The 25,201-nt window shown below is 39.5% G+C and overlaps 1 protein-coding gene across 1 annotated transcript; it reads left to right on the forward strand.

The window, feature by feature from the left end:
• The first annotated feature begins 565 nt into the window (after positions 1-565).
• ADAD1 (adenosine deaminase domain containing 1) lies at positions 566-16,441 on the forward strand. Its single transcript, XM_083366980.1, has 12 exons — positions 566-634; positions 777-994; positions 3,788-3,970; positions 5,468-5,635; positions 6,602-6,688; positions 7,980-8,105; positions 8,192-8,315; positions 8,460-8,630; positions 9,581-9,807; positions 11,924-12,161; positions 12,373-12,505; positions 15,628-16,441. The coding sequence occupies exons 2-12, from the start codon at positions 787-789 to the stop codon at positions 15,739-15,741; spliced, it is 1,779 nt and encodes a 592-aa protein (XP_083223106.1). The 5' UTR covers positions 566-634; positions 777-786; the 3' UTR covers positions 15,742-16,441.
• Positions 16,442-25,201: the final 8,760 nt, after the last annotated feature.

Consider the following 25,201-nt stretch of genomic DNA (forward strand, 5'->3'; position numbering starts at 1 on the left):
AAGTCCACAAGTCATAAAAGGGCCAAGTTTGAAGACCCCTGTATTTGAGTTTTATTATGTATAGCGAAGCCTTGGAAAGTTACGTTCGGGCCAGCCAGATTCGCTAACGCGGCAAAAGCTGAGCGAAGCCACACTAGATCCAGCAGGTGCATTTTTTTCCCACTAATTCGGCCGCGGAATAAAGAATAAACCTTCAGAGCTCCCTCCCCGAAATCCTCCGCATTCGCGTCCAACGTCTTAAAGCGGGCGGCAACCTTCACTCTAAGAAGGGACGGTCGTATAAAACCGCCCTTTCCTTTGCAAATGATCAGGACAGGAGGAAGGCGCGGGTTCCAAATCGCCCCTTCCACCAAACCGTTCCATTCTTGCGGTAGTCGGGAACGCTCGCTTCTGCCAGGCATCCCGGCCAGCCGCCGCCCGAGAACCGTTAAAACGTCGGGCGGAGGAGGAGCAGAAGGAGAAGTGTGAATCACGTGACCGGCAGCCTGAAAAGCGGGCGAAGGCGGCGCGCTTTCCCGCGTGGGATTCTAGAACTCGGCAGGTTCGGTCCAGCGGCGTCCGGGCTTTCTTTTCAGCTTCGTGTAGTTTCTCTCCAAGGCGGAGTTTCCGTTGGAGCTCATTGGGTGGGCGAAGGGTTAGTGGCCTCCTTCGTTTCCTAAGGGAGAGACGCTTTCTCCGCTGCCCCTTCTTCTCCCGGGCGTTGAGAAGGCCGCCTTATTGACGCCAGAATGCCCGGCTGAGAAATAACGCTCTTTGTTGTTTCGACTTGCTTTTAGGTGAGAAAAGATGGCAAATGACTGGGCTCAGGTTTCTAGAGTCCCTAGTTTTGCTCAAATGTTGAAGAAGAACTTGCCTGCCCAGCCATCTCAACCTTCTGCCCCGTCTTCGTCTCATAGTGGTTTGTTTCGGCAAACGGAGAATGCTAAACCGGTGTTTTTAATCCCAGAAACATCCAGTGAATCAAACCTGGCCTCTAAGGTGACCCCTATTACAGGTATTGGTTTTGAATGGTGGATTTTCCGTTGTCTTATCAACACTAAAGAATTAGGAGCTTGGTAGTTCTTAAAGCATTCTGTAAAAAATTGTAGTAAGTACATATAAACTGGGACTATGATTAAACTATGGATACGTGTCTAGTCCTGTCTTTGGACGTCCTTAAAAGGTAATACCTTAATACAGGTGCTGGTATATAAATGTAATGAGGCCTGATTGCTTTTGCTTTAAGAAATTAACTTGTTTGCAATTTAAAACATTTCTTAATTATTTTATTCCTCTAATAACATTTTTGCAAAATTGGATAGCCTTGTTCTACAGAAACATCTGATTCAAATAATGTTGCTAATAATTAGCAAAAGTGTTCCCTTTCCAACATTTAATAATGACCACAGCAAAATTAGTATGTTGACATTTTAGAACAGAACATTAAAAGAAACTATTTGGAGTAAAAGGCTAGAATTTTGAAAATAACGGGAATTCTGGGAGTTGACATCCACACTTCAAGTAACCCAAGATTGAGAAATGTTGGTATAGTGAGCAAAGCAAGATGTAATTGCAGTATACAACTATAATAGCAGTGGGAAACTGTCCATTGTTTTCTTATTTTTTATGAGGTCAGTATTTGGATATTTGTTTCACTTTCAGAACAGTTTTAAGTCTGCTCCCAATTTTTCTCTGGTATTCAGCAGTATCTTATTAAAGCTGTTTTCAATTGTTCAAAACAAAGTGCCAGAATTTCATTGAGAACAGGAGATATTTCTTCCAGATGAATGATATCCTCTCTGATGAGGATGCAAAAAGTTTACTGCCAGGTGAACTGAATGAAAACAAAATTTGGATCTATCGAAAGACAGTTGTTTTCATATTTTTCCTTCAGTTTTGCGTACCTGTGATTTGAACAAAACCTCAGGTTTTCATAAAATTGTAAATGCCAGGAGCATTTGAGAGACAGGCACTATCTCTAATTTTCTTGATGAACACTGAAATTGGTAGAAGCAGATAGAATGTCCCAAAGGTGCTTTTTTTCAAATCAACTGAACTTTCTTGTGTTTTTTTTTTCCTTTGAAAACTGAAGAAGCTATTTGGATAAGAGGTGGAAGTTTTCAAAGGAAAAAAGCCAAGAAAGTCCCGTTGCATTACAATGGATTGCAATGGATTTTCTATATCCAAATAGAAAACAAATGTTAAGACACATTTTATAATTTATAGGAGAGCTTTTTGTACAACAAATACTGTGGAGATACACACAACAGACTTGGGTATTTGCAGAATAAAATCCAATTGTTAGAAAAGATCCCTTTTAATACCTTGAGGAAAAGCCTTATTAATAAGAATCATTCGAGTATATTTGATCTTGGATGGACCAGACATAATGATTGTTGTGATTTATGGTAGACCAGGGGTGTCAAACTGCCGGCCCATGGGCCGAATGTGTCACGTGGAGGCCGTGCCCACCCCATTGCCGGCAATGGCAAAACTCCCGATACATTGCATGACGTCATGTGACATCACAAGTTTGACATGTCTGTGGTAGACTAGAAGCCGTTGTGGATTTCTGTGAGTGTAATACAATAAATAGATTGTTAACCGAGGATTTAGATGTTTAATTCAGCTGTTAGTTTTATCTGTTAACTATGTTTTCATATATTAGATAGATGCCAGGCTAAGTGGGTTGAGTAGTGTGGTAGAAATTTGTGTGCCTGCTTCAGAAGGGAGAGGAGTTATTATCTTGAAATATATTTATGAGTGTTCAGCTGGGTAGGGACAATTTATGAATGTTTGTTTTGTCTTGTTTATGAACTTTTTTGGTGTAATGTTTACCTTTGGTTTTTTGTATTCTGTTTTTGGAAACTAATGTTTTGAATAAAATAAAACATTTGAGTGAAAACATCTGGCTTTGAATGCTGTGTAATTTGGGGTACAGAATCATTTGTTGTAGCACACTGCGAATTATTATTTTTAAAAAGATCTGAAAAGGAATGGTAACTGTGGTGCTAGTTTCCTGGCATTACGTCTATTTTCCTTTCCATGGTTCTCCCAGAACCTTCAAAATTTAATTAGCAAGATAGTAATTGTTGAATAGTTTTACAATAACTTTACAGTTTGTTATTGTACAGTATTCCCATTTAGGTCTCTTACCAGAATATGAGACAGTACTATACAATTACATTTAATATTTTCAATGCAACTTCCATGTTATCAGTTACAAGAGCTTGTACTGTTGTGAGATCTACATTTTCAGTCTCTGCAGTTGCTAGTTTGGCTAGCAACTATTATGACAATTAGATTTGGTAGCAGTTGCTTCTACATCTTATTGCAAACATAATATTCATTAACAGAGTTCTTTGAATATGATGTATCCATCTGATATTAGCCATTGATTCAGATTGACAAATCTTTGGCACAACTGTTGTTTGATCTGTTGTTTTTGGATGTTGCTTCAGTTATACAGATTAATACATTTATAGTTCAGAATACCCCAAGCATTCCATTATGTTGTAGATATGATTATATAATCTCCTTTCTTTTCTTTCTTCTTATATGGTATTTTTCTAGATAAGCATATATTGGTATTTTTAAAATAACTGTTAACAGTTCTATCCTTCCCTGTACAGGTTCTGAAAGGGGCAGATCAAGAATAAAGTGGAACAAATGCACAAAAAGTCTTATTTGTAAATTGCCTCTAAAGAGAAATTTTTGGAAGAGAAAAAATATAATATGTTTCAGATCAAGTAAATGCTGTAAATAACATTAGTTCTTTTTTTTCCTGCTGTTTACCAATGCATTTTAGGTCATGACTATCAATGTACTAAAACTGTGCCTGTAATTCCAATTACTTCACTTCCTCCCAAGAAAATTCCAAAGGAATTTATTGCAAAATACAAGCGTGGAGAGATCAACCCAGTCTCAGCTTTGCATCAGTTTGCACAAATGCAGCGTGTACAGCTTGAATTAAAGGAAACTGTGGCAACGGGTTAGTTTTTTTAATTGTAAATTATCTGCAGTGTTCTAATAGCTGGATATTGAAATATGTATTATGTACATCAGAAAAGCCTAGGAAGCTCTGGTTTGCTGTAAATATACTGCATATAGAACTCCATGGCTTGTTAACTTGGGGTTTTTCTTCAGTGTAGTGCAAGAAATTAAACTAAAGTGTGTTTGGCACAATGGTGGGAAATTCTTTTCAGCTGGGGACTGCACATTTATACCAGCATTAAGGAAGGCTTAACTGAGGATGTCATGATGGCTCCAATTTTGGCCCTTTTTGGTTCTTTTCCAAAGGTAGTAATTCACACGATCTATAGCAGACATGTCAAACACAAGGCCCGGGGGCCGGATCCGGCCCGCAAAGTGGTTTCATGTGGCCCGTGAAGCCATCTTGGAAGCAGTGAGGAAACGGCCCCCAGTGCCTTGGCCCTGGCCCAGAGACCCTCCTTCTGCCAGAAACCCTCAGATCTGTCCCACTCCTGCCCAGGCCCCCATAGGCACCCTTGATGCGAATGATGTAGAGCTGGCCATGCCCACCCAGTAGGCCATACGCACTCTAGCCACACCCACCCAGTAGGCCACACCCACCCTGGCCATACCCACCCGGCCCCTTGAGGGCAACTGCAATGCTTATGCGGCCCTCGATGAAACTGAGTTTGACACCCCTGATCTATAAGATCTAAAGACAAACCACAGTATGTAACTTATATTTATTAGATCCAGCCTATCCCTGTACAACTCAGGGTGTTGTACATAATGTTCCTGCTTTCTACTCCCCCCCCCCGCCACAATAGCAACCTGATGAGTTGGGTTGATAAAGACTGGTCCAAAGTCACCCAATCAGCTCCCATGCATAAGGGAGGACTAGATCCCATGGTCTCTCAGTTTCTAATCCAGTGCCCTAACACTGCAAATGGTGAAAGGGGAAAAATTAGAGGTGCCTTAAGCTTCTGCAAGGCTTAAAATACTTACTACACTCTTAAAATTTCCAGGAAAATAAAATAAAAATTGATCCCAATTACTACAGAGGCACTCCTGAATTAACCAACCCTAGTTAATGTATTTTCTGAATTAAACTAGAAAATCACTCTGAAAGCAAATGAAAGATCTTGATTCCAAACTCAGAAATCCTGGTATAATATTTTTGAAAAATATGTAATGGCTATTCTAAATGCCATCTGTCAAATATTCACATTAGGCTTACTTGTGAAGTCGGATTTTTTAATTATTGTTCCCAATATTGCATGCCAGACTTAAATAAGATTATTAAGATGTGTCTTATCTTCACCTAGCTAAAATATAAAATTCTCTTATCTAGAAATCTGATATAACACTTGATGCTAGGAATTGATAAATGGATGCTAACTCCACCCATTTATCAGAAAGAGGGTTTGATTTGGTAGTGTGAAACAACTGTCAACAATCTATGTTGGAATTTTTGAAACTAGAAATAAATATTTGCTTTCCTTTTTGCATTTTGAAGGAAATCTCTTGGGAGTTTACTTTGCTTTTTGTGCTGTAGTTGATGGCATTCAGTATAAGACTGGATTGGGCCAAAATAAAAAGGAATCAAAATCAAATGCAGCAAAACTTGCTCTTGATGAACTTCTGCAATTGGAAGAGGCAGAACCAAAAGCCTTAGAAAACCCAGGTAAAGCTTTTATTTTGAAACATAAATGGATATTCTCTCTGTACAATTGGAATTTGAGGGATGGAAGTAACATCGCCCCAACTTTTTAGTGCAGTAGCCCCCCAACGTTTGGGGTGTCAAGGATCAGTTCCATGGAGAGAGACTTTTCCAACAACGGGGGGGGGGGGGGGGGAGATGTGGTTTCATGTGCTACCTGCATCTCACATGTGCATACTGTAGATGAAGTTTTGGTAGTTTGCTCGGCTCAGTTTCTGGTACCGGTCCATAGCCCAGGGTTTGGGGACTCCTGGTTTAGTGGAATTCTTTATATCTGAAACTTAGTACTAGGGATTCCGGAGAAAAGGGCAGATAGAATAATTTTACCTAATCTTGGAGTGGTAGGTAGATTTACATTATTGGGACACATTATGTATGTAGCTACCTATCTCATACACAGTATGTGACTCTGAGTAGCGTAACCCCTCAAAAGCTAATAAAGTCATTAAAAAACAATCTGAAAAGCACTCAGTTTTTCTCCCATATGGGTTTAGATGAAGAGAAGCATAAATCAAATTGTAGAGTCCTAGATTTAATCTTCTGTAGAAGCTGCTGCCTTAAATAATTTAAACATGTATTTTTATAAATCTACCTTGGTAACATTTTCTCTTCTGCCAGCATGATATTGTTGCTTCGTGCACATCGTAAATTGCTGTTAAGATATGATGTTAAAGTGCTGATTTCCCTCTTATACTTTTGCCATTGAAGAGCAGTCCCACTATCTCAAGGATTTGTTAACCATTACCTTGGAAGGAAGTCTTTTGACTGAATTAACTGGGAACAGGGTCAATGCAGTCAGGGTGGAGCAGTAATGAGACAGGAAATTTCAAAGCAGCATAGATTTTTTGGGGGGGCGGGTGGCCCAAGGATAGCACTTCACCTTAGTAGTATGGAAGGGTTTAATCTTTATAACTGCTACTATGTTTGCAGGTCCTGTCAGAAATTTTGCTGAAACTATACATGCAACCAAACCTCAAATAACAACAGAATCTGCTTATTTTACAAAGATTCATTATGGTAGGAATGTGCTGTTTTACTCTTAAACATCTAAATTAATCCATATAGTTTATCCATTTTATTGATGAAGTAATGCAGTATCTGTGACGGCATTGAATTATCAAGTCTGTCAAGTGCCTGCTTAGCTGTGTTGCAGATAAATTTCAATTTCTGTAACTAAGACCTCATCAGGGCTGTGGTAGTATGAGACCAACTTGATGCTCACTTGACCCTTGCTTTCATTGTTAATTAAGACAGCCAAGGAAGATCTGGCTGATTGGTTGCAGAGAGTTATTATGTTTCAGTAAAGAAAGGAACTGTACTACTTAGCCTTAACCTCTAGTTAAGGATCCTTCTTTAAATCCCCCCCCTTAGTAAAATGAGTCTGGTTTGCAATTGCCTTTTTTTTTAACATGCTTTCTGGAATCATAGATGTACTTGCTGACAATTTTCAAATGAATAGCCTTTTGGCTGAGATAGTGTGTGGATTTATGATCTGGGCAGTAAGATAGTCTAGATCAGACATGTCAAATTCGCAACGTCACACAACATATCGGAACTTTTTCCCCATTGATGGCAATAGGTTGGGCACAGTTTCGTCGTGACGCATCCAGTCCTTAGTTATTTTTAAAACTTTATTTTTTATATTTTGGGCAGCATACCTAGCTGTCCAGGGTCACATTCAAACCACAGGTTGGACTACCTAATCTAGACCTTGAGGGGCTTTCCAACCCTCTAATTCAAGGGTAAATGGATTCCTGGCCTGGAATTGAGACTCACATAACTCTTGTGATTATGGGCAGAGAAATCTGTATTAGGAGCTAGATGGAGCAATAATATTTGCATGAAGGTCTCAAATAGAGATCATGTGACTGCAAAACCTTGGACTGTTGTAATTGTGGATTGCAGTCATGTAACCATTGGGATGCTGCTGCTGACAAGTCCAGAGATAATTATCTCTATACAGCATCATTGTAAATTCAATCCCTGAATATGGAGTCATTAAGCAAGGACCAACTGTAGTTCAAATGTCTGAGCTGGCCATTATCCTTTGATACAGGGATAAAGATCACTGGCTACATGTTAAATTTTCTCTAACTGGTTGTGGATTCCAAGTACAATTTTACTTTGGCATTTTCAAAATAAATAGTTGAAAGTCCTACAGGTTTCAAGAAAATGATTTTCCACTCACAATTTACCAACTATTTATGCACTGAAGAATGTAAACTTTAATGTTCTTTCTATTCTTGAATGATTATATCATACAGCTAAAAAAACCTCTTGTTTACTTTTTAAAAAAATATTTTACTAGAGGGACAGCATCTCGCACATAGAAAAATTTCTCAAGTTGTCAGAGAAACATTCGATAATTTGGTGGCTAAGTATCCAGAGTACCAGAATTGTAGCAGTTCAGTAGCTGCCTTCATAATTGAAAGAGGTAGGCATGTTTCCTGCAAATAATATTGTTTAGGTGTTGGTAGTCTTTTTAGCCTGAACACACAAAAAATTACTTTCCCCCCATAGCTACACAATATGAAGTGGTAGCTGTTGGAACAGGTGAATTTAACTATAGCCAATGCAGCCATCCTGATGGAAGAGTGTTGCATGATAGTCATGCAGTTGTTACTGCAAGGCGCTCTTTACTTAGGTAAGTATATAATGATACTTCCCCCTCCCCCCAATTACATTTATATAATTCTTCTGTATTGTTGAAGTTCATAGAAATTCAACTGCAGTTAAGGATTCTAAAGACTTGATATCTAATGTCTAAAATGTTAATATTTCTTTAAAGGTATTTTTATAGACAGCTTTTACTTTACTACAGTAAAAATCCTGCTATGATGGACAAATCCATATTTTGTACTGAACCAACATGTAACCTGCTTGCATTAAAACCGAATGTGAAAATATATCTCTACATGAATCAGTTGCCAAAAGGATCTGCTCAGATAAAGTCCAACCTGTAAGTATTGTTTTCTAAAGGTAAAGCAGAATTCATAAAAATACATAATTTGCATATATATATATATATATATATATATATATATATATATATATATATATATATGTATGTATGTATGTATGTATATGTGTGTGTGTGTATATATATATATATATATGTATATGTATATGTATATATATATATATATATGTATATATATATATATGTATGTATATGTATATATATATGTATGTATATGTATGTATATGTATATATATATGTATGTATATATATATGTGTGTGTGTGTGTGTGTGTGTGTATATATATATATATATATATATATATATATATATATATATATATATATATATATTTGTGCTCTTCAATGCGTGGTCTCAGCCCATCCACTCAGAACACCCCCCCACCCAATCAGAACACACCCACCATTCAAAACACACTCCCACCCAATCAGAACACACTTGGTCCCCTACCCAATCAGAGCACACCTCCACAGAACACACCCCCTCTGGCAGTTTAAAAAAGAGGAACTAACAGCCACATGCTTCTCCCAGAAGAAGGAAGCTAAAGCCTGATGATGACGGATGGGACTCCGTCGAAACGTTGCGCCCACACCTTTAGTTCTACGATATATATATCACTGTACTTAGAAGCCCAAAGTAGCATAATACTCTCCTATTTTTTGCTTCCCCAAAGCCACTCTGTGAGGTAGGTTTTCCAAAAGCTCTCTATTAAATTCCTATGGCCAAGAGTGAATTAGAATCTGTGTCTTTGTACTCCTTGTCTAACACCTTGATATGTTATATCTTGATAAAATATTCTTGCATAAAAATAAAATACTTTTCAATCTAGCTTTTATTTCAGTGTTTTGTATCCTCTTAAAATAATATTTTTATTTCTCTTATCTATATATTTGGGATATATAAGGCCTGAATATAATTCTTTGTTGTAGACACCTCAATCCAAACTCAGTGTCTGCATTTGAAGCTAATGAAGAACTGTGTCTTCATGTGGTTGTTGAGGGCAAGGTTTATCTCACAGCTTTTTGTCCTGCTGAAATTGCCACAATAAGCAGCATGTCTACCAGTGATAAACTGACAAGATGGGAAGTACTGGGTGTTCAAGGAGCCCTACTGAGTCACTTCATTCAGCCAGTTTATGTTAGCACAATAATTCTTGGTAAGTAAATTATTTCTAATTCAGCAGTGCTCTATTATAAAGATACACAGTCATGTGAAAAAGAAACTACGCCCTCTTTGTGTTCTATAGTTTTACATATTAGGATATAGTAAAAATTATCTTGTCCTTAGCAGTTCTTAAAAGTAGGTAAATACAACATCAGAAGAACAACACATGACATATTATACCATGTCATCATTTATTTTACAAAAAAAAGCCAAAATGGAGAAGGCATATGTGGAAAAACTACGTACACCTTTACTGCTTCCATAGGGATGAAGGCTAAGTAATAGCCAGATGCTGCTAATCAAGTATCCTTGATTAATTGATCATCAGCAGGTGATAATCTATAAAAACCAAAATGTTAGATGTTTGCTGATCTCCAGCATAGAGTGGGTGTTAATACAATACTGAAGAGTAAAATCATCAGCATTATTTTTAGAGAAGCAGTTGCTGCTGCCCATCAGAATGGGAAAGGATATAAGGCCCTTTCCAAACAATTTAAAGTCCATCATTTTACAGTGAGGAAGATAATTCATAAGTGGAAAGCATTCAAGATATTTACAAATAATCCCAGAAGTGGATGTCCCAGCAAATTCACTACAAGATCAGACTGGAATGCTCAGAGAAATTGCAGAAAAATCCAAGAGTTACATCTCAAGACTCCACAGGCTTTAGTTAGCGTGTTAAATGTTTAAAGTTTATGATAGCACGATAAGAAAAAGACTGAAAAAGTGTGGTTTGTTTAGAGAGAAACCCTCTTCTCTCTAAAAAGAACATGGCAGCATGGCTTAGGTTTGCAGAGTTGCACCTAAACAAATCACAAGACTTCTGGAACACTGTCCTTCAGACAGATGAGACCAAAGTAGAGATGTTTCATCATAATGCGTGCCACGTTTGGTGGAAAAAAAATGCATATCAGCACAAACATCTCATGCCAACTGTCAATCGTGGTGGAAAAGGTGATGATTTGGGCTTGTTTTGCAGCCACAGGACCTGGGCATCTTAACAGTTTTTGAGTCGACCATTTCTATATAATAAAGTATTCTAAAGTCAAATATAAAGTCATCTGTCTGACAACTAAAGCTGTCTGGCATTGGGTCATGTATCAGGTCAATGATCCCAAGCGCACCAACAAATCTATAACAGAATGGCTGAAAGAAAAAAACCAAGGTGTTCCAATGGGCCAGGCAGAATCCAGACCTCAATCCAACTGAAATTCTGTGTTGGGACCTCAAGAGACATGTGCATAAACAAATGCCCACAAACCTCAATGAATTGAAGTAATGATGTAAAGAAGAGTGGGCCAAAATTCCTCCACAACAAGGTGAGAGACTGATAAAGTCATACAGAAAACTATTCAAGTTATTGCTGCTAAAGGTGGTTCTACACATGATTGAATCAAAAGGTGTACTTAGTTTTTTACAGATGACTTTTTCCTTTTGGCTTTCTTTTTTTAAAACAAATGACAGCGTAATGTTATGCCTTGTTCTTCTGAGATATTTACCTTTTTCACATGACTTGTAAGAGTGAAGCTTATTAGAGAAGAAATACAGGTTTAAATGCTACATTTAGTTTCAATAAATATGAGCTGTTTTGACATTCTAAACAAGTATACAAAAATGCAGTGCTGGAATTCTATGAAATCCTCATTTAGAACTTAAATATACAGATTTCAATATGTATTCATATGCAGTCCTTGGCCTAACTGATGTTTGTTTTATAATGAATGGTTTAGGACATGGGTGATAAACTGCTGGCCCGCGGGCCGGATGTATCACAAAACTGCGCCCACCCCATTGCCAGCAATGGCAAAAAGTCACGACATGTCATGTGACATTGCAAGTTTGGCACCCCTGGATTAGGAGATCTATGTTTTTAAACTGATACATGAATCTGATATTTAGTTGCAAAAGTTTCTTAATCAGGACTGAAATAATAAACATGAATTTTATTGGCAGTATTGGTTTTCAGTGTCTTTAAATTTTACTGCTCTGTGTAAAAGTAAATGTCTACTATAATTTTATAGAAGTTCATCTTGACAGTAAAATTAATTTTCAAGTTAATTCCTTGATCTTCTTTTTAATATTTGTTATATGAATCTCAATTTTTTTAGGGGACACAAACGGCTGTAGTACAAGAGGATTAGAAATAGCCATCAAACAGCGCATAGATGATGCACTTAGTAAAAAACTTCCCATGTTCTACCTTGTGAATAGACCTCATATTAATTTGGCAACTGCTGCATACCCTGTGCTTATCAACCTGGACGATAGGTCTCTTAGTGTGAATTGGTCACAAGGAGACTTATCGTTGGAGGTAATAGATGGATTAAATGGAAAAATCATTGAAAGGTCAGTGTTACAATAAAGTTCATTAAATAAAATATGAACAAATGTTCTTTAGAAAAACTATATAAATTTAATTTTATATTAAAATAATTTTGACAGGAACTTCTTTCAAAATAATTTTTAATTTTATTATGCAATGATAGCTTACAGTTTTAAACAGTGGTAATTGTTCTTGGAATATGCATCTTATTGTTGCTATCTTTTTCAAAATTAGTTCACCCTTCAAAAGTGGTATTTCAATGGCAAGTCGTCTTTGCAAAGCTGCAATGTTAAGTCGCTTTAAGTTAGTGGTTAAAGAATCAAAGAGAGAAGATTTACTTAACGCAACAACTTACCATGAAGCAAAGGTAACAGCTAATATAAATGTGTTCTAATAAAAGTGTTATAATTTCTAATGTATAATTATAGCTACTGAATTATTGACTTCAAAACTAAGTAATAATCATGGTGTGATTAAGTATTAGCAAGGAGAATAGCCATTATTTGAGATCTGTTGCAGAAATGGATCTGCATTGATAATAGATTTGGAAAGTGAATCTGCATGTAACTTGTCTTAACTTTACAGGATGACTTCATGATACAGCCTAGTCTATAAGTAGGAATCATATTACCAAAATCAAGCCAGTTTTGTCTAAGTTAATTGTTTTCAGAATTTCTGTCCATCTTTCTATCCCTTATTTCCTTTTTACATTTGTAACAAAAGAAGAAAAGTTATTGAGTATTCTTTCATTGTGGCCTTGAGGAATTTAGGATATGTAAAGAGAAGCATCCCATACTGTGTGTACTTTTTCATAATGTATCTCCATTTATCACAAAATGGAGAAGAAAATAAATATTGTATATATCTCTTTTGTCATCTAAAAGCAAACTTTCTGATAACTTGTATTTAACATCTAAAATACGGGCTATCTATTCAAGCAATCATAGAAAAATTGGTATTGCCTGTACGATCTGCATAGGCTTTCTCCTACTCCCCCAAACCACTAGATTAATAGATTGTGGAAAATAAAAAATAACATTGAAGCTCAGCTTCATTCTTAGCAACTATAGGACCAGTGTGCAACCCTAGGATTTTTTTTATATCTTACATCCAATGAATTCCAATCCTGCTTACTATTTCTCTACATGTACAAGAAAATTGGAGAGATGAAAGGAACGTTTCATGCAAAAATGGGCATGATAAAGGACCAAAATGGCAGGGACCTAACAGAGGCAGAAGAGATTAAGAAGAGGTGGCAAAATTACACAGAAGAACTATACAAAAATGAGCTTAACGTCCCTGATAATCACAGTGAGGTGGTCACTGACCTCGAGCCAGACATCCTAGAATGTGAAGTGAAGTGGGCCTTAGAAAAGCTGAGCAACAACAAAGCTAGTGGAGGTGACAGTATTCCAGCTGAGCTATTCAAAATCTTAAAAGACGATGCAGTAAAAGTGCTACACTCAATTTGCCAGCAAATTTGGAAAACTCAACAGTGGCCACAGGATTGGAAAAGATCAGTTTACATTCCAATTCCAAAGAAAGGCAGTGCCAAATAATGTTCAAACTATCGCACCATTGCACTCATTTCACATGCTAGTAAAGTTATGCTTAAAATTCTACAAGCTAGACTCCAGCAGTATGTGGATCCAGAACTACCAGAAGTACAGGCAGGATTTCGAAGAGGCAGAGGAACTAGAGATCAAATAGCCAACATATGCTGGATCATGGAGAAAGCTAGAGAGTTCCAGAAAAACATCTACTTCTGCTTCATTGACTATGCTAAAGCCTTTGATTGTGTGGATCATAACAAACTGGCAAGTCCTTAAAGAGATAGGCGTACCAGACCATCTTATTTGTCTCTTGAGAAACCTATATGCGGACCAAGAAGCAACAGTGAGAACTGGACACGGAACCACTGATTGGTTCAAAATTGGGAAAGGAGTCCGGCAAGGCTGTATACTGTCGCCCTGCCTATTTAACTTATATGCAGAGCACATCATGAGAAAGGCAGGGCTAGATGAATCAAAAGTTGGAATTAAGATTGCTGGAAGAAACATCAACAACCTAAGATATGCAGATGATACCACTCTAATGGCAGAAAGTGAAGAAGAACTAAAGAGCCTCTTGTTGCGGGTGAAGAAGGAGATTGCAAAACTTGGGTTGAAACTTAACATTAAGAAAACCAAGATCATGGCATCTGGCCCTCTCAATTCCTGGCAAATAGATGGGGAAGAAATGGAAGTAGTGACAGATTTTATTTTCCTGGGCTCCAAGATCACTGCAGATGGGGACTGTAGCCAAGAAATTAAAAGACGCTTGCTCCTCGGGAGGAAAGCAATGGCAAATCTAGACAGCAAACTAAAAAGCAGAGACATCACCCTGTCAACAAAAGTGCGTATAGTCAAGGCTATGGTCTTCCCAGTTGCAATGTATGGCAGTGAAAGTTGGACCATAAAGGCTGAGCGCCAAAGAATTGGAGCCTTTGAACTATGGTGCTGGAGAAGACTCCTGTGAGTCCCTTGGACCGCAAGGCGATCAAACCGGTCAGTCCTAGAGGAGATCAACCCTGACTGCTCTTTAGAAGGCCAGATCCTGAAGCTAAAACTCAAATACTTTGGCCACCTAATGAGAAGGAAGGACTCACTGGAGAAGAGCCTAATGCTGGGAAAGATTGAGGGCAATAGAAGAAGGGGGCGACAGAGAATGAGGTGGCTGGATGGAGTCACTGAAGCAGTAGGCGTGAGCTTAAATGGACTCCAGAAGATGGTAGAGGACAGGAAGGCCTCAAGGAACGTTGTCCATAGGGTCGCGATGGGTTGGACACGACTTCGCAACTAACAACAACAAACATGTAGTCCTCAGTTTACAATTACAGTTGAGCCCAAAATTTCCATTGCTAAGTGAGCTATGCCTCATTTTGCAACCTTTTTTGCTATAGTTGTTAAGCAAATCACTGCAGTTTTTAAATGAATCATGTAGTCATTAAGCAAATCTGGCTTTCCCCACTGACTTTGGTTATCAAAAGCCGGCTGGGAAGATTACAAATAGTGATCATATGGTCCCAGGACAGCATAACTGTTATAAGTACATGTTATAAGTACATGCCAGTATTTTGATCACATAATCACAGGGATGTTGCAACAGTCGTAAGTGTGAAAACTGGTAATAAACCCTTTTTTCAGTGTTGTTTGTAATTTCAGTTGCTAAATGAATGGTTGTAAGTTTAGGACTGTTGAGTGACTATTGACATCATTCATTCATACATGTGACAGATGACATACAGCTCTTCTTTAACTATTTAAAACAAAATGTAACAGAATAAAAAAGTCAAATCCATAATAATCACAGTATAAGATCTAGGACAAAGTTGCAGCCATTCATTACATCAGTTAAAATCAGAAAGTACATTTCTTGAAAAGGCTTCTTGTTAAAATTTATTATCAATTTCTTATCAATTCCTCAATATTATTTTTTTTTAAAATTTAGATTATGGCAGAATCTTACCAAGGGACAAAATACTTGCTGAAATCCTACTTGGAGCAACATGGTTATGGATCTTGGATTGTGAAGTCTCCACACATTGAATATTTCAGCATGTAAAGGTTAATATACCAGCTCTATGACCCATTGAAATAAGCTTTTGTTCTGAGAATAATTTTTTAATTGGTTAAAGATTTAGATCAGTGCTGACCAGTAATATGAGCTGATAGATTAAAAAAATGTCCATAAACATAAGCAAAACAAATACACTGTTTAGTTAATATATACAGGTTTTTTTATTTCTTTGTCAATGTAAAAATAAAAGCTAAAGTAGTTTGTGCTACCTATTTGTTGTAAGGTAGACTTAACTGCTATCTCAAGGACTTTGAATTTGTGGAATACTTTTGGGAAAATATAGTGTGGCTGACTATGATTTTGATCTATACCATGTTATATAATAGCAGAACAAGCTATTATATATCATTGGCTTGCTTTCTGAAAAGTTATGTGCAATTCTGGCATAAAAAGCCACAGTTCACCTTGTTAATCATTTTGAAACTTTGTGGGTTTAAATCCCTTTTCAGTTGTGGGACTTAAATTTATCTGTAGGAAACTACATAAATTATGCTTGCATTACAAGAGTAAACGCCCACTAATACATTTTGAACAAAGTGTGTGATCTGTTTGCTGTATATTATGGAAGTAATTCTGTAACTTGCAGAACTTTTAAACAGTATTTGGATCACTAATAGAAACAACTTAGAAAATGTATTGGGTATCTGAAAATATTTGACACCTTAAGGCTTAAGTTTGATATTCATACTGCTTTGTATAGTAATACTACACTTTATTCCTAGTAAAATAAGCATGATTCAACTAATTCTGGAGAGTGTGGTTCATTAATATACTGAAACACATTTGAAACTCAAAGCCCCTATAAAGTAATTTTTGCTTGAAGATAGCACCAAGCAAGAAAATATGCAAAGCTACAAGCAAAAGATAATGTCCCTTAGAAGTTAAACTGTTTTTTGAGGGTGGGAAAGCCCTTAAAGCTAAATATTTTCATTGAAGTAAATGTTTTATAGAATGGTCCTATGGAATAGTTCATGGATTACTGCCTTGTCGTGGCGAAGGGGCTTGCGTAATTCAATGAAGCTATGAGCTATGCCGTGCAGGGCCACCCAAGACGGAAAGGTCATAGCAGAGAGTTCTGACAAAACGTGATCCACTGGAGAAGGAAATGGCAACCCACTCCAGTATCTTTGCCATGAAAACCCTATGGACAGTACCAAAAGGCAAAACGATATGACGCTGGAAAATGAGCCCCTCAGGTCGGAAGGCGTCCAATATGCTACTGGGGAAGAGCAGAGGGCTAGTACTAGTAGCGCCAGAAAGAATGAAGCGACTGGGCCAAAGCTGAAAGGACGCTCAGCTGTGGATGTGTCTGGTGGTGAAAGGAAAGTCTGATGCTGTAAAGATTTTTTCTCCATAGGAACCTGGAATGTAAGATCCATGAATCAAGGAAAGCTGGACATGGTCAAACAAGAGATGACAAGACTGAACATCGACATCTTAGGTATCAGCGAACTAAAATGGACAGGAATGGGTGAATTTAATTCAGATGACCATCAGGTATACTACTGCGGACAAGAATCCCTCAGAAGAAATGGAGTAGCCTTCATAGTCAATAAAAGAGTAGGAAAAGCAATACTGGGATACAATCCTCAAAATGACAGAATGATCTCAGTTCGAATCCAAGGCAAACCATTCAATATCACAGTAGTCCAAGTCTATGCCCCAACCACCAGTGCTGAAGAGGATGAAATTGACCGGTTCTACGAAGCCCTACAGCACCTTATAGAACTAACACCAAAAAACGATGTCCTTATCATCATGGGGGATTGGAATGCTAAAGTAGGAAGCCAAAAGATAACTGGAATAACAGGCAAGTTTGGCCTTGGAGTACAAAATGAAGCAGGGCACAGGCTGATAGAATTTTGTCAAGAGAATACGATGGTCATAGCAAACACTCTTTTCCAACAACCCAAGAGACGGCTCTACACATGGACATCACCAGACGGTCAACACAGAAATCAGATTGACTATATGCTCTGCAGCCAAAGATGGAGAAGCTCTATACAGTCAGTAAAAACAAGATCAGGAGCTGACTGTGGCTCAGACCATGAGCTTCTCCTTGCAAAGTTTAGGCTTAAACTGAAGAAAGTAGGGAAAAGCACTAGGCCACTCAGGTATGAATTAAATCATATCCCTGTTGAATATACAGTAGAGGTGACAAATAGATTTAAGGAATTAGATCTGATAGAGTGCCTGAAGAACTATGGACAGAGGTTCGCGACATTGTACAAGAGGTAGCAACCAAAACCATCTTAAAGAAAAAGAAATGCAAGAAAGCAAAATGGCTGTCTGAGGAAGCTTTGCAAATAGCTGAGGAAAGGAGGGAAGCGAAAGGCAAGGGAGAAAAACATAGATACGCCCAATTGAGTGCAGAATTCCAGAGAATAGCTAGAAGAGATGAGAATGCCTTCTTAAATGAACAGTGCAAAGAAATAGAAGAAAACAATAGAATAGGGAGGACCAGAGATCTTTTCAAGAAAATTGGAGAGATGAAGGGAATGTTTAATGCAAAAATGGGCATGATAAAGGACCAAAATGGCAGGGACCTAACAGAGGCAGAAGAGATTAAGAAGAGGTGGCAAAATTACACAGAAGAACTATACAAGAATGAGCTTAATGTCCCTGATAATCACAATGAGGTGGTCACTGACCTCGAGCCAGACATCCTAGAATGTGAAGTGAAGTGGGCCTTAGAAAAGCTGAGCAACAACAAAGCTAGTGGAGGTGACAGTATTCCAGCTGAGCTATTCAAAATCTTAAAAGACAGTGCAGTAAAAGTGCTACACTCAATTTGCCAGCAAATTTGGAAAACTCAACAGTGGCCACAGGATTGGAAAAGATCAGTTTACATTCCAATTCCAAAGAAAGGCAGTGCCAAAGAATGTTCAAACTATCGCACCATTGCACTCATTTCTCATGCTAGTAAAGTCATGCTTAAAATCCTACAAGCTATACTTCAGCAGTATGTGGATCCAGAACTACCAGAAGTACAGGCAGGATTTCGAAGAGGCAGAGGAACTAGAGATCAAATTGCCAACATACGCTGGATCATGGAGAAAGCTAGGGAGTTCCAGAAAAACATCTACTTCTGCTTCATTGACTATGCTAAAGCCTTTGATTGTGTGGATCATAACAAACTGTGGCAAGTTCTTAAAGAGATGGGAGTACCAGACCATCTTATTTGTCTCTTGAGAAACCTATATGCGGGTCAAGAAGCAACAGTGAGAACTGGACACGGAACCACTGATTGGTTCAAAATTGGGAAAGGAGTCCGGCAAGGCTGTATACTGTCGCCCTGCCTATTTAACTTATATGCAGAGCACATCATGAGAAAGGCAGGGCTAGATTAATCAAAAGTTGGAATTAAGATTGCCGGAAGAAATATCAACAACCTAAGATACGCAGATGATACCACTCTAATGGCAGAAAGTGAAGAAGAACTAAAGAGCCTCTTGTTGCGGGTGAAGAAGGAGAGTGCAAAACTTGGGTTGAAACTTAACATTAAGAAAACCAAGATCATGGCATCTGGCCCTCTCAATTCCTGGCAAATAGATGGGGAAGAAATGGAAGTAGTGACAGATTTTATTTTCCTGGGCTCCAAGATCACTGCAGATGGGGACTGTAGCCAAGAAATTAAAAGACGCTTGCTCCTGGGGAGGAAATCCATGGCAAATCTAGACAGCTCACTAAAGAGCAGAGACATCACCCTGTCAACAAAAGTGTGTATAGTCAAGGCTATGGTCTTCCCAGTTGCAATGTATGGCAGTGAAAGTTGGACCATAAGAAAGGCTGAGGGCCAAAAAATTGAGGCCTTTGAACTATGGTGCTGGAGAAGACTCCTGCAAGTCCCTTGGACTGCAAGGCGATCAAACCGGTCAGTCCTAGAGGAGATCAACCCTGACTGCTCTTTAGAAGGCCAGATCCTGAAGCTAAAACTCAAATACTTTGGCCACCTAAGGAGAAGGAAGGACTCACTGGAGAAGAGCCTAATGCTGGGAAAGATTGAGGGCAATAGAAGAAGGGGGCGACAGAGAATGAGGTGGCTGGATGGAGTCACTGAAGCAGTAGGCGTGAGCTTAAATGGACTCCAGAAGATGGTAGAAGGACAGGAAGGCCTTGAGGAATGTTGTCCATAGGGTCGCGATGGGTCGGACACGACTTCGCAGCTAACAACAACATGGAATAGTTAAAACTATTTGAAGGAGTAAATCATCTAATCACTTTAATGGTTAATTCACTTTAGATTTTAGTTCAAGAAGGAATCATGATGGTACTAAGAATGATTGTTCATGCAATTATACATAAATACATAGCATTTATGTACCTTGTAAAATGGAATTAAAATAAATAAAATATATGATTTCCTTTTATTTATGAAGCAACCAAACCACTGAAACTCAATCTTTTTGTTTTAAGTTTTTAGTGATTAGACTTCCTATGTTTAAATTTAGCACAAGAATTTGTGTACAAGCATTTTTTACTATATTTCGTTGTGTATATTGGAATAAATGTATAATAAAATTAGCAGTATTCAGTGCTTATTTCTTTGCTAATTTAGTATTTTCCAGTAAAATGGTCTCTGCTATAAACCAAGAGTTATCTAAAATTTCCTTTTATAAGAAAATGAGTCATTTTCGCTTCCCTGGAGCAATTGGCCGGAGCGTCACAGAGAAACTGCGCCTATCCCATTGCCGGCAATGGGAAAAAGTTCCGATACGTTGTGCGATGTCACGTGACGTCGTGAGTTTGACATGTCTGCTATAGACCAAATTACAGTAAAGCACTTGTTCCTAACAGGAAATATTTATTCGTATGAACCTGTATAGCAACCTCTCCAGCTTTGCAGACCGGTGGGGAAGGAGAGGGGATGGTTCCATGCGAGCAGCTGTATTTGCGCAAGCAGTGGACATGCACGCCCGCCACTCACATAAAGGGAGTTGTGTGCAGTCGTGTGTCTGTTGCACTCGCAAGTGGAGATGTGCGTCCATACTTCTGCAGCCCAGTTCTGAATAGTCCATGGCCCAGGAGTTGGAGACTCCTGCTGTATATGACTGAATTTTGCAGATGGTAATATAAACAAACTGCAATTTACCAAAATGCAATCTGCAAAAGTAGAAGGAAACAAAGATAATTGCCATAAAGAAAAATGTATTTCATTAATTTATGATGATAACCTAATATGAAACAATTGAAATCAAAGCATTGGTGGGGCTACCATGAGCCATAGGGAAAAGATTATTCATAATGTAGAACTGTCTTATTGATGAGGTTGCAAGATTAATCAATCAACTATTCTAAGCTATCATTAAATACTCATACCTCTTAGTTTTAAGTAGTTTTACATTATCTGGGTTAAAGACCCAGGCAGTGTCATTTGAGATGGATATGCTGATGAGTTGATTTTGATTAAACAGTCCTGGAGCAGAGTGCCAAGCCTTGTAATATTTAAAATGCTTAAGCCAGCATCTTGAATTGGTCAAGAAATGAGTAGTAAGTAGCAACTACAACATATATGTGACACTACTGGATCTATCACTTCCTGAACCAACTGCAACTTCTGGGATAGGGAAAGGAAGCTCCATGTAAAGGATGTCCAACCTTTTGGCTTGCTGGGCCATATTTAGTGGAGGAATTGTCTTGGGTTGCATATAAAATATATAATATAGCTAACATATGTAAAATTCCTTTTTTAATAGACTTTATCATAAAATGGAGCCACATTACTAGCTGTTCAGGATCACATGCAGCCTGTGGGCCATGAGTTGGCCATGCCAGATCTAGATACAAGTGGTCTATTAAAGATAAAGACCCATTTATGACTTCCATCTTCTGGTCAAGTAGAAGCTATGAGTCTTAAGAGAACATCAAGGGAGGTTCTTTCAAGGGACAGCAAACTCATCCAAAGCCAAATTAGGGATTAAAATCAATTTGAATGTGTCAACTATAGACAATAACACTTGTAAGAATTCAATTGGAATATGTTTGGACTCACTTTGTCTTTTCCCTTCATTGAATGAGGACTTCAACAGCATCCAAGGGATAAAGACAATCTGTTTTAACATTTTCTGAAGTTGAAACCTCATCTTCCCCCCCCCCCCAGTCTGGTCTTCCCAGTTGCAATGTATGGCTGTGAAAGTTGGACCATAAGAAAGGCTGAACGCAAAAGAATTGAGGCCTTTGAACTATGGTGCTGGAGAAGACTCCTGCGAGTCCCTTGGACTGCAAGGCGATCAAACCGGTCAGTCCTAGAGGAGATCAACCCTGACTGCTCTTTAGAAGGCCAGATCCTGAAGCTAAAACTCAAATACTTTGGCCACCTAATGAGGAGGAAGGACTCACTGGAGAAGACCCTAATGCTGGGAAAGGTTAAGGGCAAGAGAAGAAGGGGACAACAGAGAATGAGGTGACTGGATGGAGTCACTGAACCAGTAGGTGTGAGCTTAAATGGACTACAGAAGATGGTAGAGGACAGGAAGGCCTGGAGGAACATTGTCCATGGGGTTGCGAGGGGTCGGACACGACTTCGCAACTAACAACAACAAAATACAAATGGATTCAGAAATGCCTTATTTAGGTAGAAACATGCAATATGTTCTTCAAAGCTGATATCTCCCACACTCAAACTGATCATTTACCAAATATGCCTTATGCCACGCTTCATCCAGCCACTCAAAGAAACCAACCCCTAGGGAATATTATCCACTCCCACAGTTTCTATGAACTCAAAAGAATCTTGTTTGCTCTTAGAAACTGGTGGTAAAGTTATAAGACTGTCCCAATGGCATTTAAGTCTTGAGTGAATGAAAATAACAGCAAATAGCATCGGAAAATTATTACAGCAGCCAACATACAGCTTCCATTTCCAGGCAAATGGATATAGGTAACCCTTAGCAAAACTTGCAGTATACAGATAGTCCTGGACTTAATTCCCCCACCCCTCCTCTTCCTGATGTCAAATCACACGTTAAATGGAGCACCAGCTGCCTTCAGTAGGGGAGGCCCTGGGAGGCCTAGCCTGGAAGAAACTGCTATTTCCTGAGTGCCTGCATTGAACTATGGCTGCTCAGAAAATGGCAGCCGCTTCCAGGATTGCACTGCATGGCCCTGTGTTCTGGTGCTGCAGATGCAAGCCTCTTCATTGCAGAGCTGCACAGTGCAATCCCACCAGCAGCTATCATTTTTTGAGGATGATTCCCTGCAGCCACATGGCACAATTCCAGAAGTGGCTGCTTGGAAAATGATGGCCGCATGTGGGATTGCAGTGTAGTGCAGTGTGATCTCAGCAGTGGAGAAACCTTGGCTTCACTAACTTGAGTTTGCAGCATTCCACAGTGCTGCGGAGCTCATTTTAGTAAAACAAGTTTCTCTTGCTGAGCTGTGTGGTGTGATCCTGGAAGTGGCTATCATTTTCTGAGCAGCCACAATTCAGTGTATCTGTTTCTTCATTTTCTAGTGTTTTTAGAGAACTAAGGAGAGACTGAGATGTGAGACTGCAGATGTTAATTGGATGCAATCTTGCCTTGTGCCTTAACATTGAACTCCCAAAGGCAATCAGGTGTACTGATTGCTGGGGAAATTCCCAGATCCCCTTAATAAATTATTTGACTCAGTGAAATACCTGTGTCAAATCAACTTGATTGGCCTATCACCCCTGCAGCAGTCACACAATCTAATAATAACTATATGAATAAAATAATGATCTGACTATAGCAGTGGATTGATAACAATGTCCTCCAAGTTTAGATCATGCCATTGTACTAAAAGTTAGTAAATGATTATTTGTTTCAGGCCAGATATTTAGATTTTAGATTTTATTAGATTTATATACCGCCCTTTCCCGAAGGACTCAGGGCGGTTTACAGGGCATTTTAAAATCATACCAATATAAAATATAAAGTTAAAAGAATTAAAAGATTAAATTATCCCTGAAAATAAAACCCCAGTTAAAATTCTCAGCCTGGGTCAGAGAGGTCAAAGAGCCAAGTCTTCAGGTCCTGGCGGAATGAGCGTAGGTCAGGGGCAGTCCTGAGCTCCACGGGCAGCTGGTTCCAGAGGGCAGGCGCACCCACAGAAAAGGCCCTCTCTCTGGTTGTTATCTGCCGGCAATCTTAACCGGCGGCACCCTGAGAAGACCCTCCCTCTGCGAGCGCACTGGACGAAGGGAACTTGATGCTGGCAGCAGGTGTTCCCTCAAATATCCCGGACCCAAGCCATTTAGGGCTTTATAGGTCATCACCAGCACTTTGAATCTCACCCGGAGGGCAACCGGAAGCCAATGCAGCTCACGGAGTAGAGGTGTTACATGGGAGTATTGGGAAACCCCCATCACAACTCACACGGTCGCATTCTGCAACAGTTGTAGTCTCCGAATGGTCCTCAAGATATGACATAGGACAAGATCATGGAAGCTGTGAAATTCGAAGTCCAACTAGAACTCATATTCAGGGGATAAAAATCGGAGCCCAGATAACTCCAACACATTCCGATCACAGAGTTGCAGCTTTATAGATTTGGTAACATGATGGACAAATCTTGGACAGGGATACATTTAAGGATGGGCCCAATTGTTGGACTCAGAGGTGGTTGGGCTTAGATAGGGGCCTCTGGTGGAAATGCATTAAGAGGCCCCTGGTATGTTTTTTAGCTGGTTATTTTAAAGGGTTAGGGAGGGAGGGATGGTAGGGAGGGGAGGGAATCGGGGTGTGTGTCATCAACCGGCTGTCAGTCTGGGCCTACAACGGTTCCCGGTGAGATGGGGTTGGGGGTATGGGCTTTTGGTTCCGTTTGCACTGGGGTGGGGTTGCAAATCCCCACGACGATTGGGAATGGCAGCAGGTGGTCACACGGAGGGCTGTATCAACATCTGGGATCGCGCCCCTGCTGTCTTCGAGCGGTGGCGTGCTCCGACCCTCCGGTTGGTACCCTTTTCTCCGGGGGTGAGGGGGATCAGGACCCTGAGCTCAGGCTTGTGTATTTTAATGCCAGATCCGTTGTGAACAAGGCTCCCCTCGTCCGGGAGTTGATCGAGGAGGAACAGGTGGATCTGGCATGCATTACAGAGACCTGGTTGGGCCCAGAGGGCGGTGTCCCTCTGGTTGAGTTGTGCCCTCCAGGTTTCTGTGTGCTACACTGACCGCGGGCTCAGGGCAGGAGCGGTGGGGTGGCGGTGGTTATACGGGAGACCTTATGTCTGTGGGAGACCACTGTTGTACAGATAGGCAGGAGCGAGTCCCTCCTCCTGAGATGTGGCCCTCGGGCTCAGTTGGACCTGTTGCTAACATACCTGGCACCCAGCTGTGTGGCAACAGCCCTACCCGAGCTGCTCGACACCCTCTCAGGGTTGACGGTGGGGTTTCCCAGACTCATAGTTCTGGGTGACTTCAACCTGCCTTCCCTGGGAGAGTTGTCAGAGTTAGCTCGGGAGTTCATGGCTTCCATGACGGCC

This window comes from Vipera ursinii, assembly GCF_947247035.1.
Source record: "Vipera ursinii genome assembly, chromosome: 7".
Classification (NCBI taxonomy): domain Eukaryota; kingdom Metazoa; phylum Chordata; class Lepidosauria; order Squamata; family Viperidae; genus Vipera; species Vipera ursinii.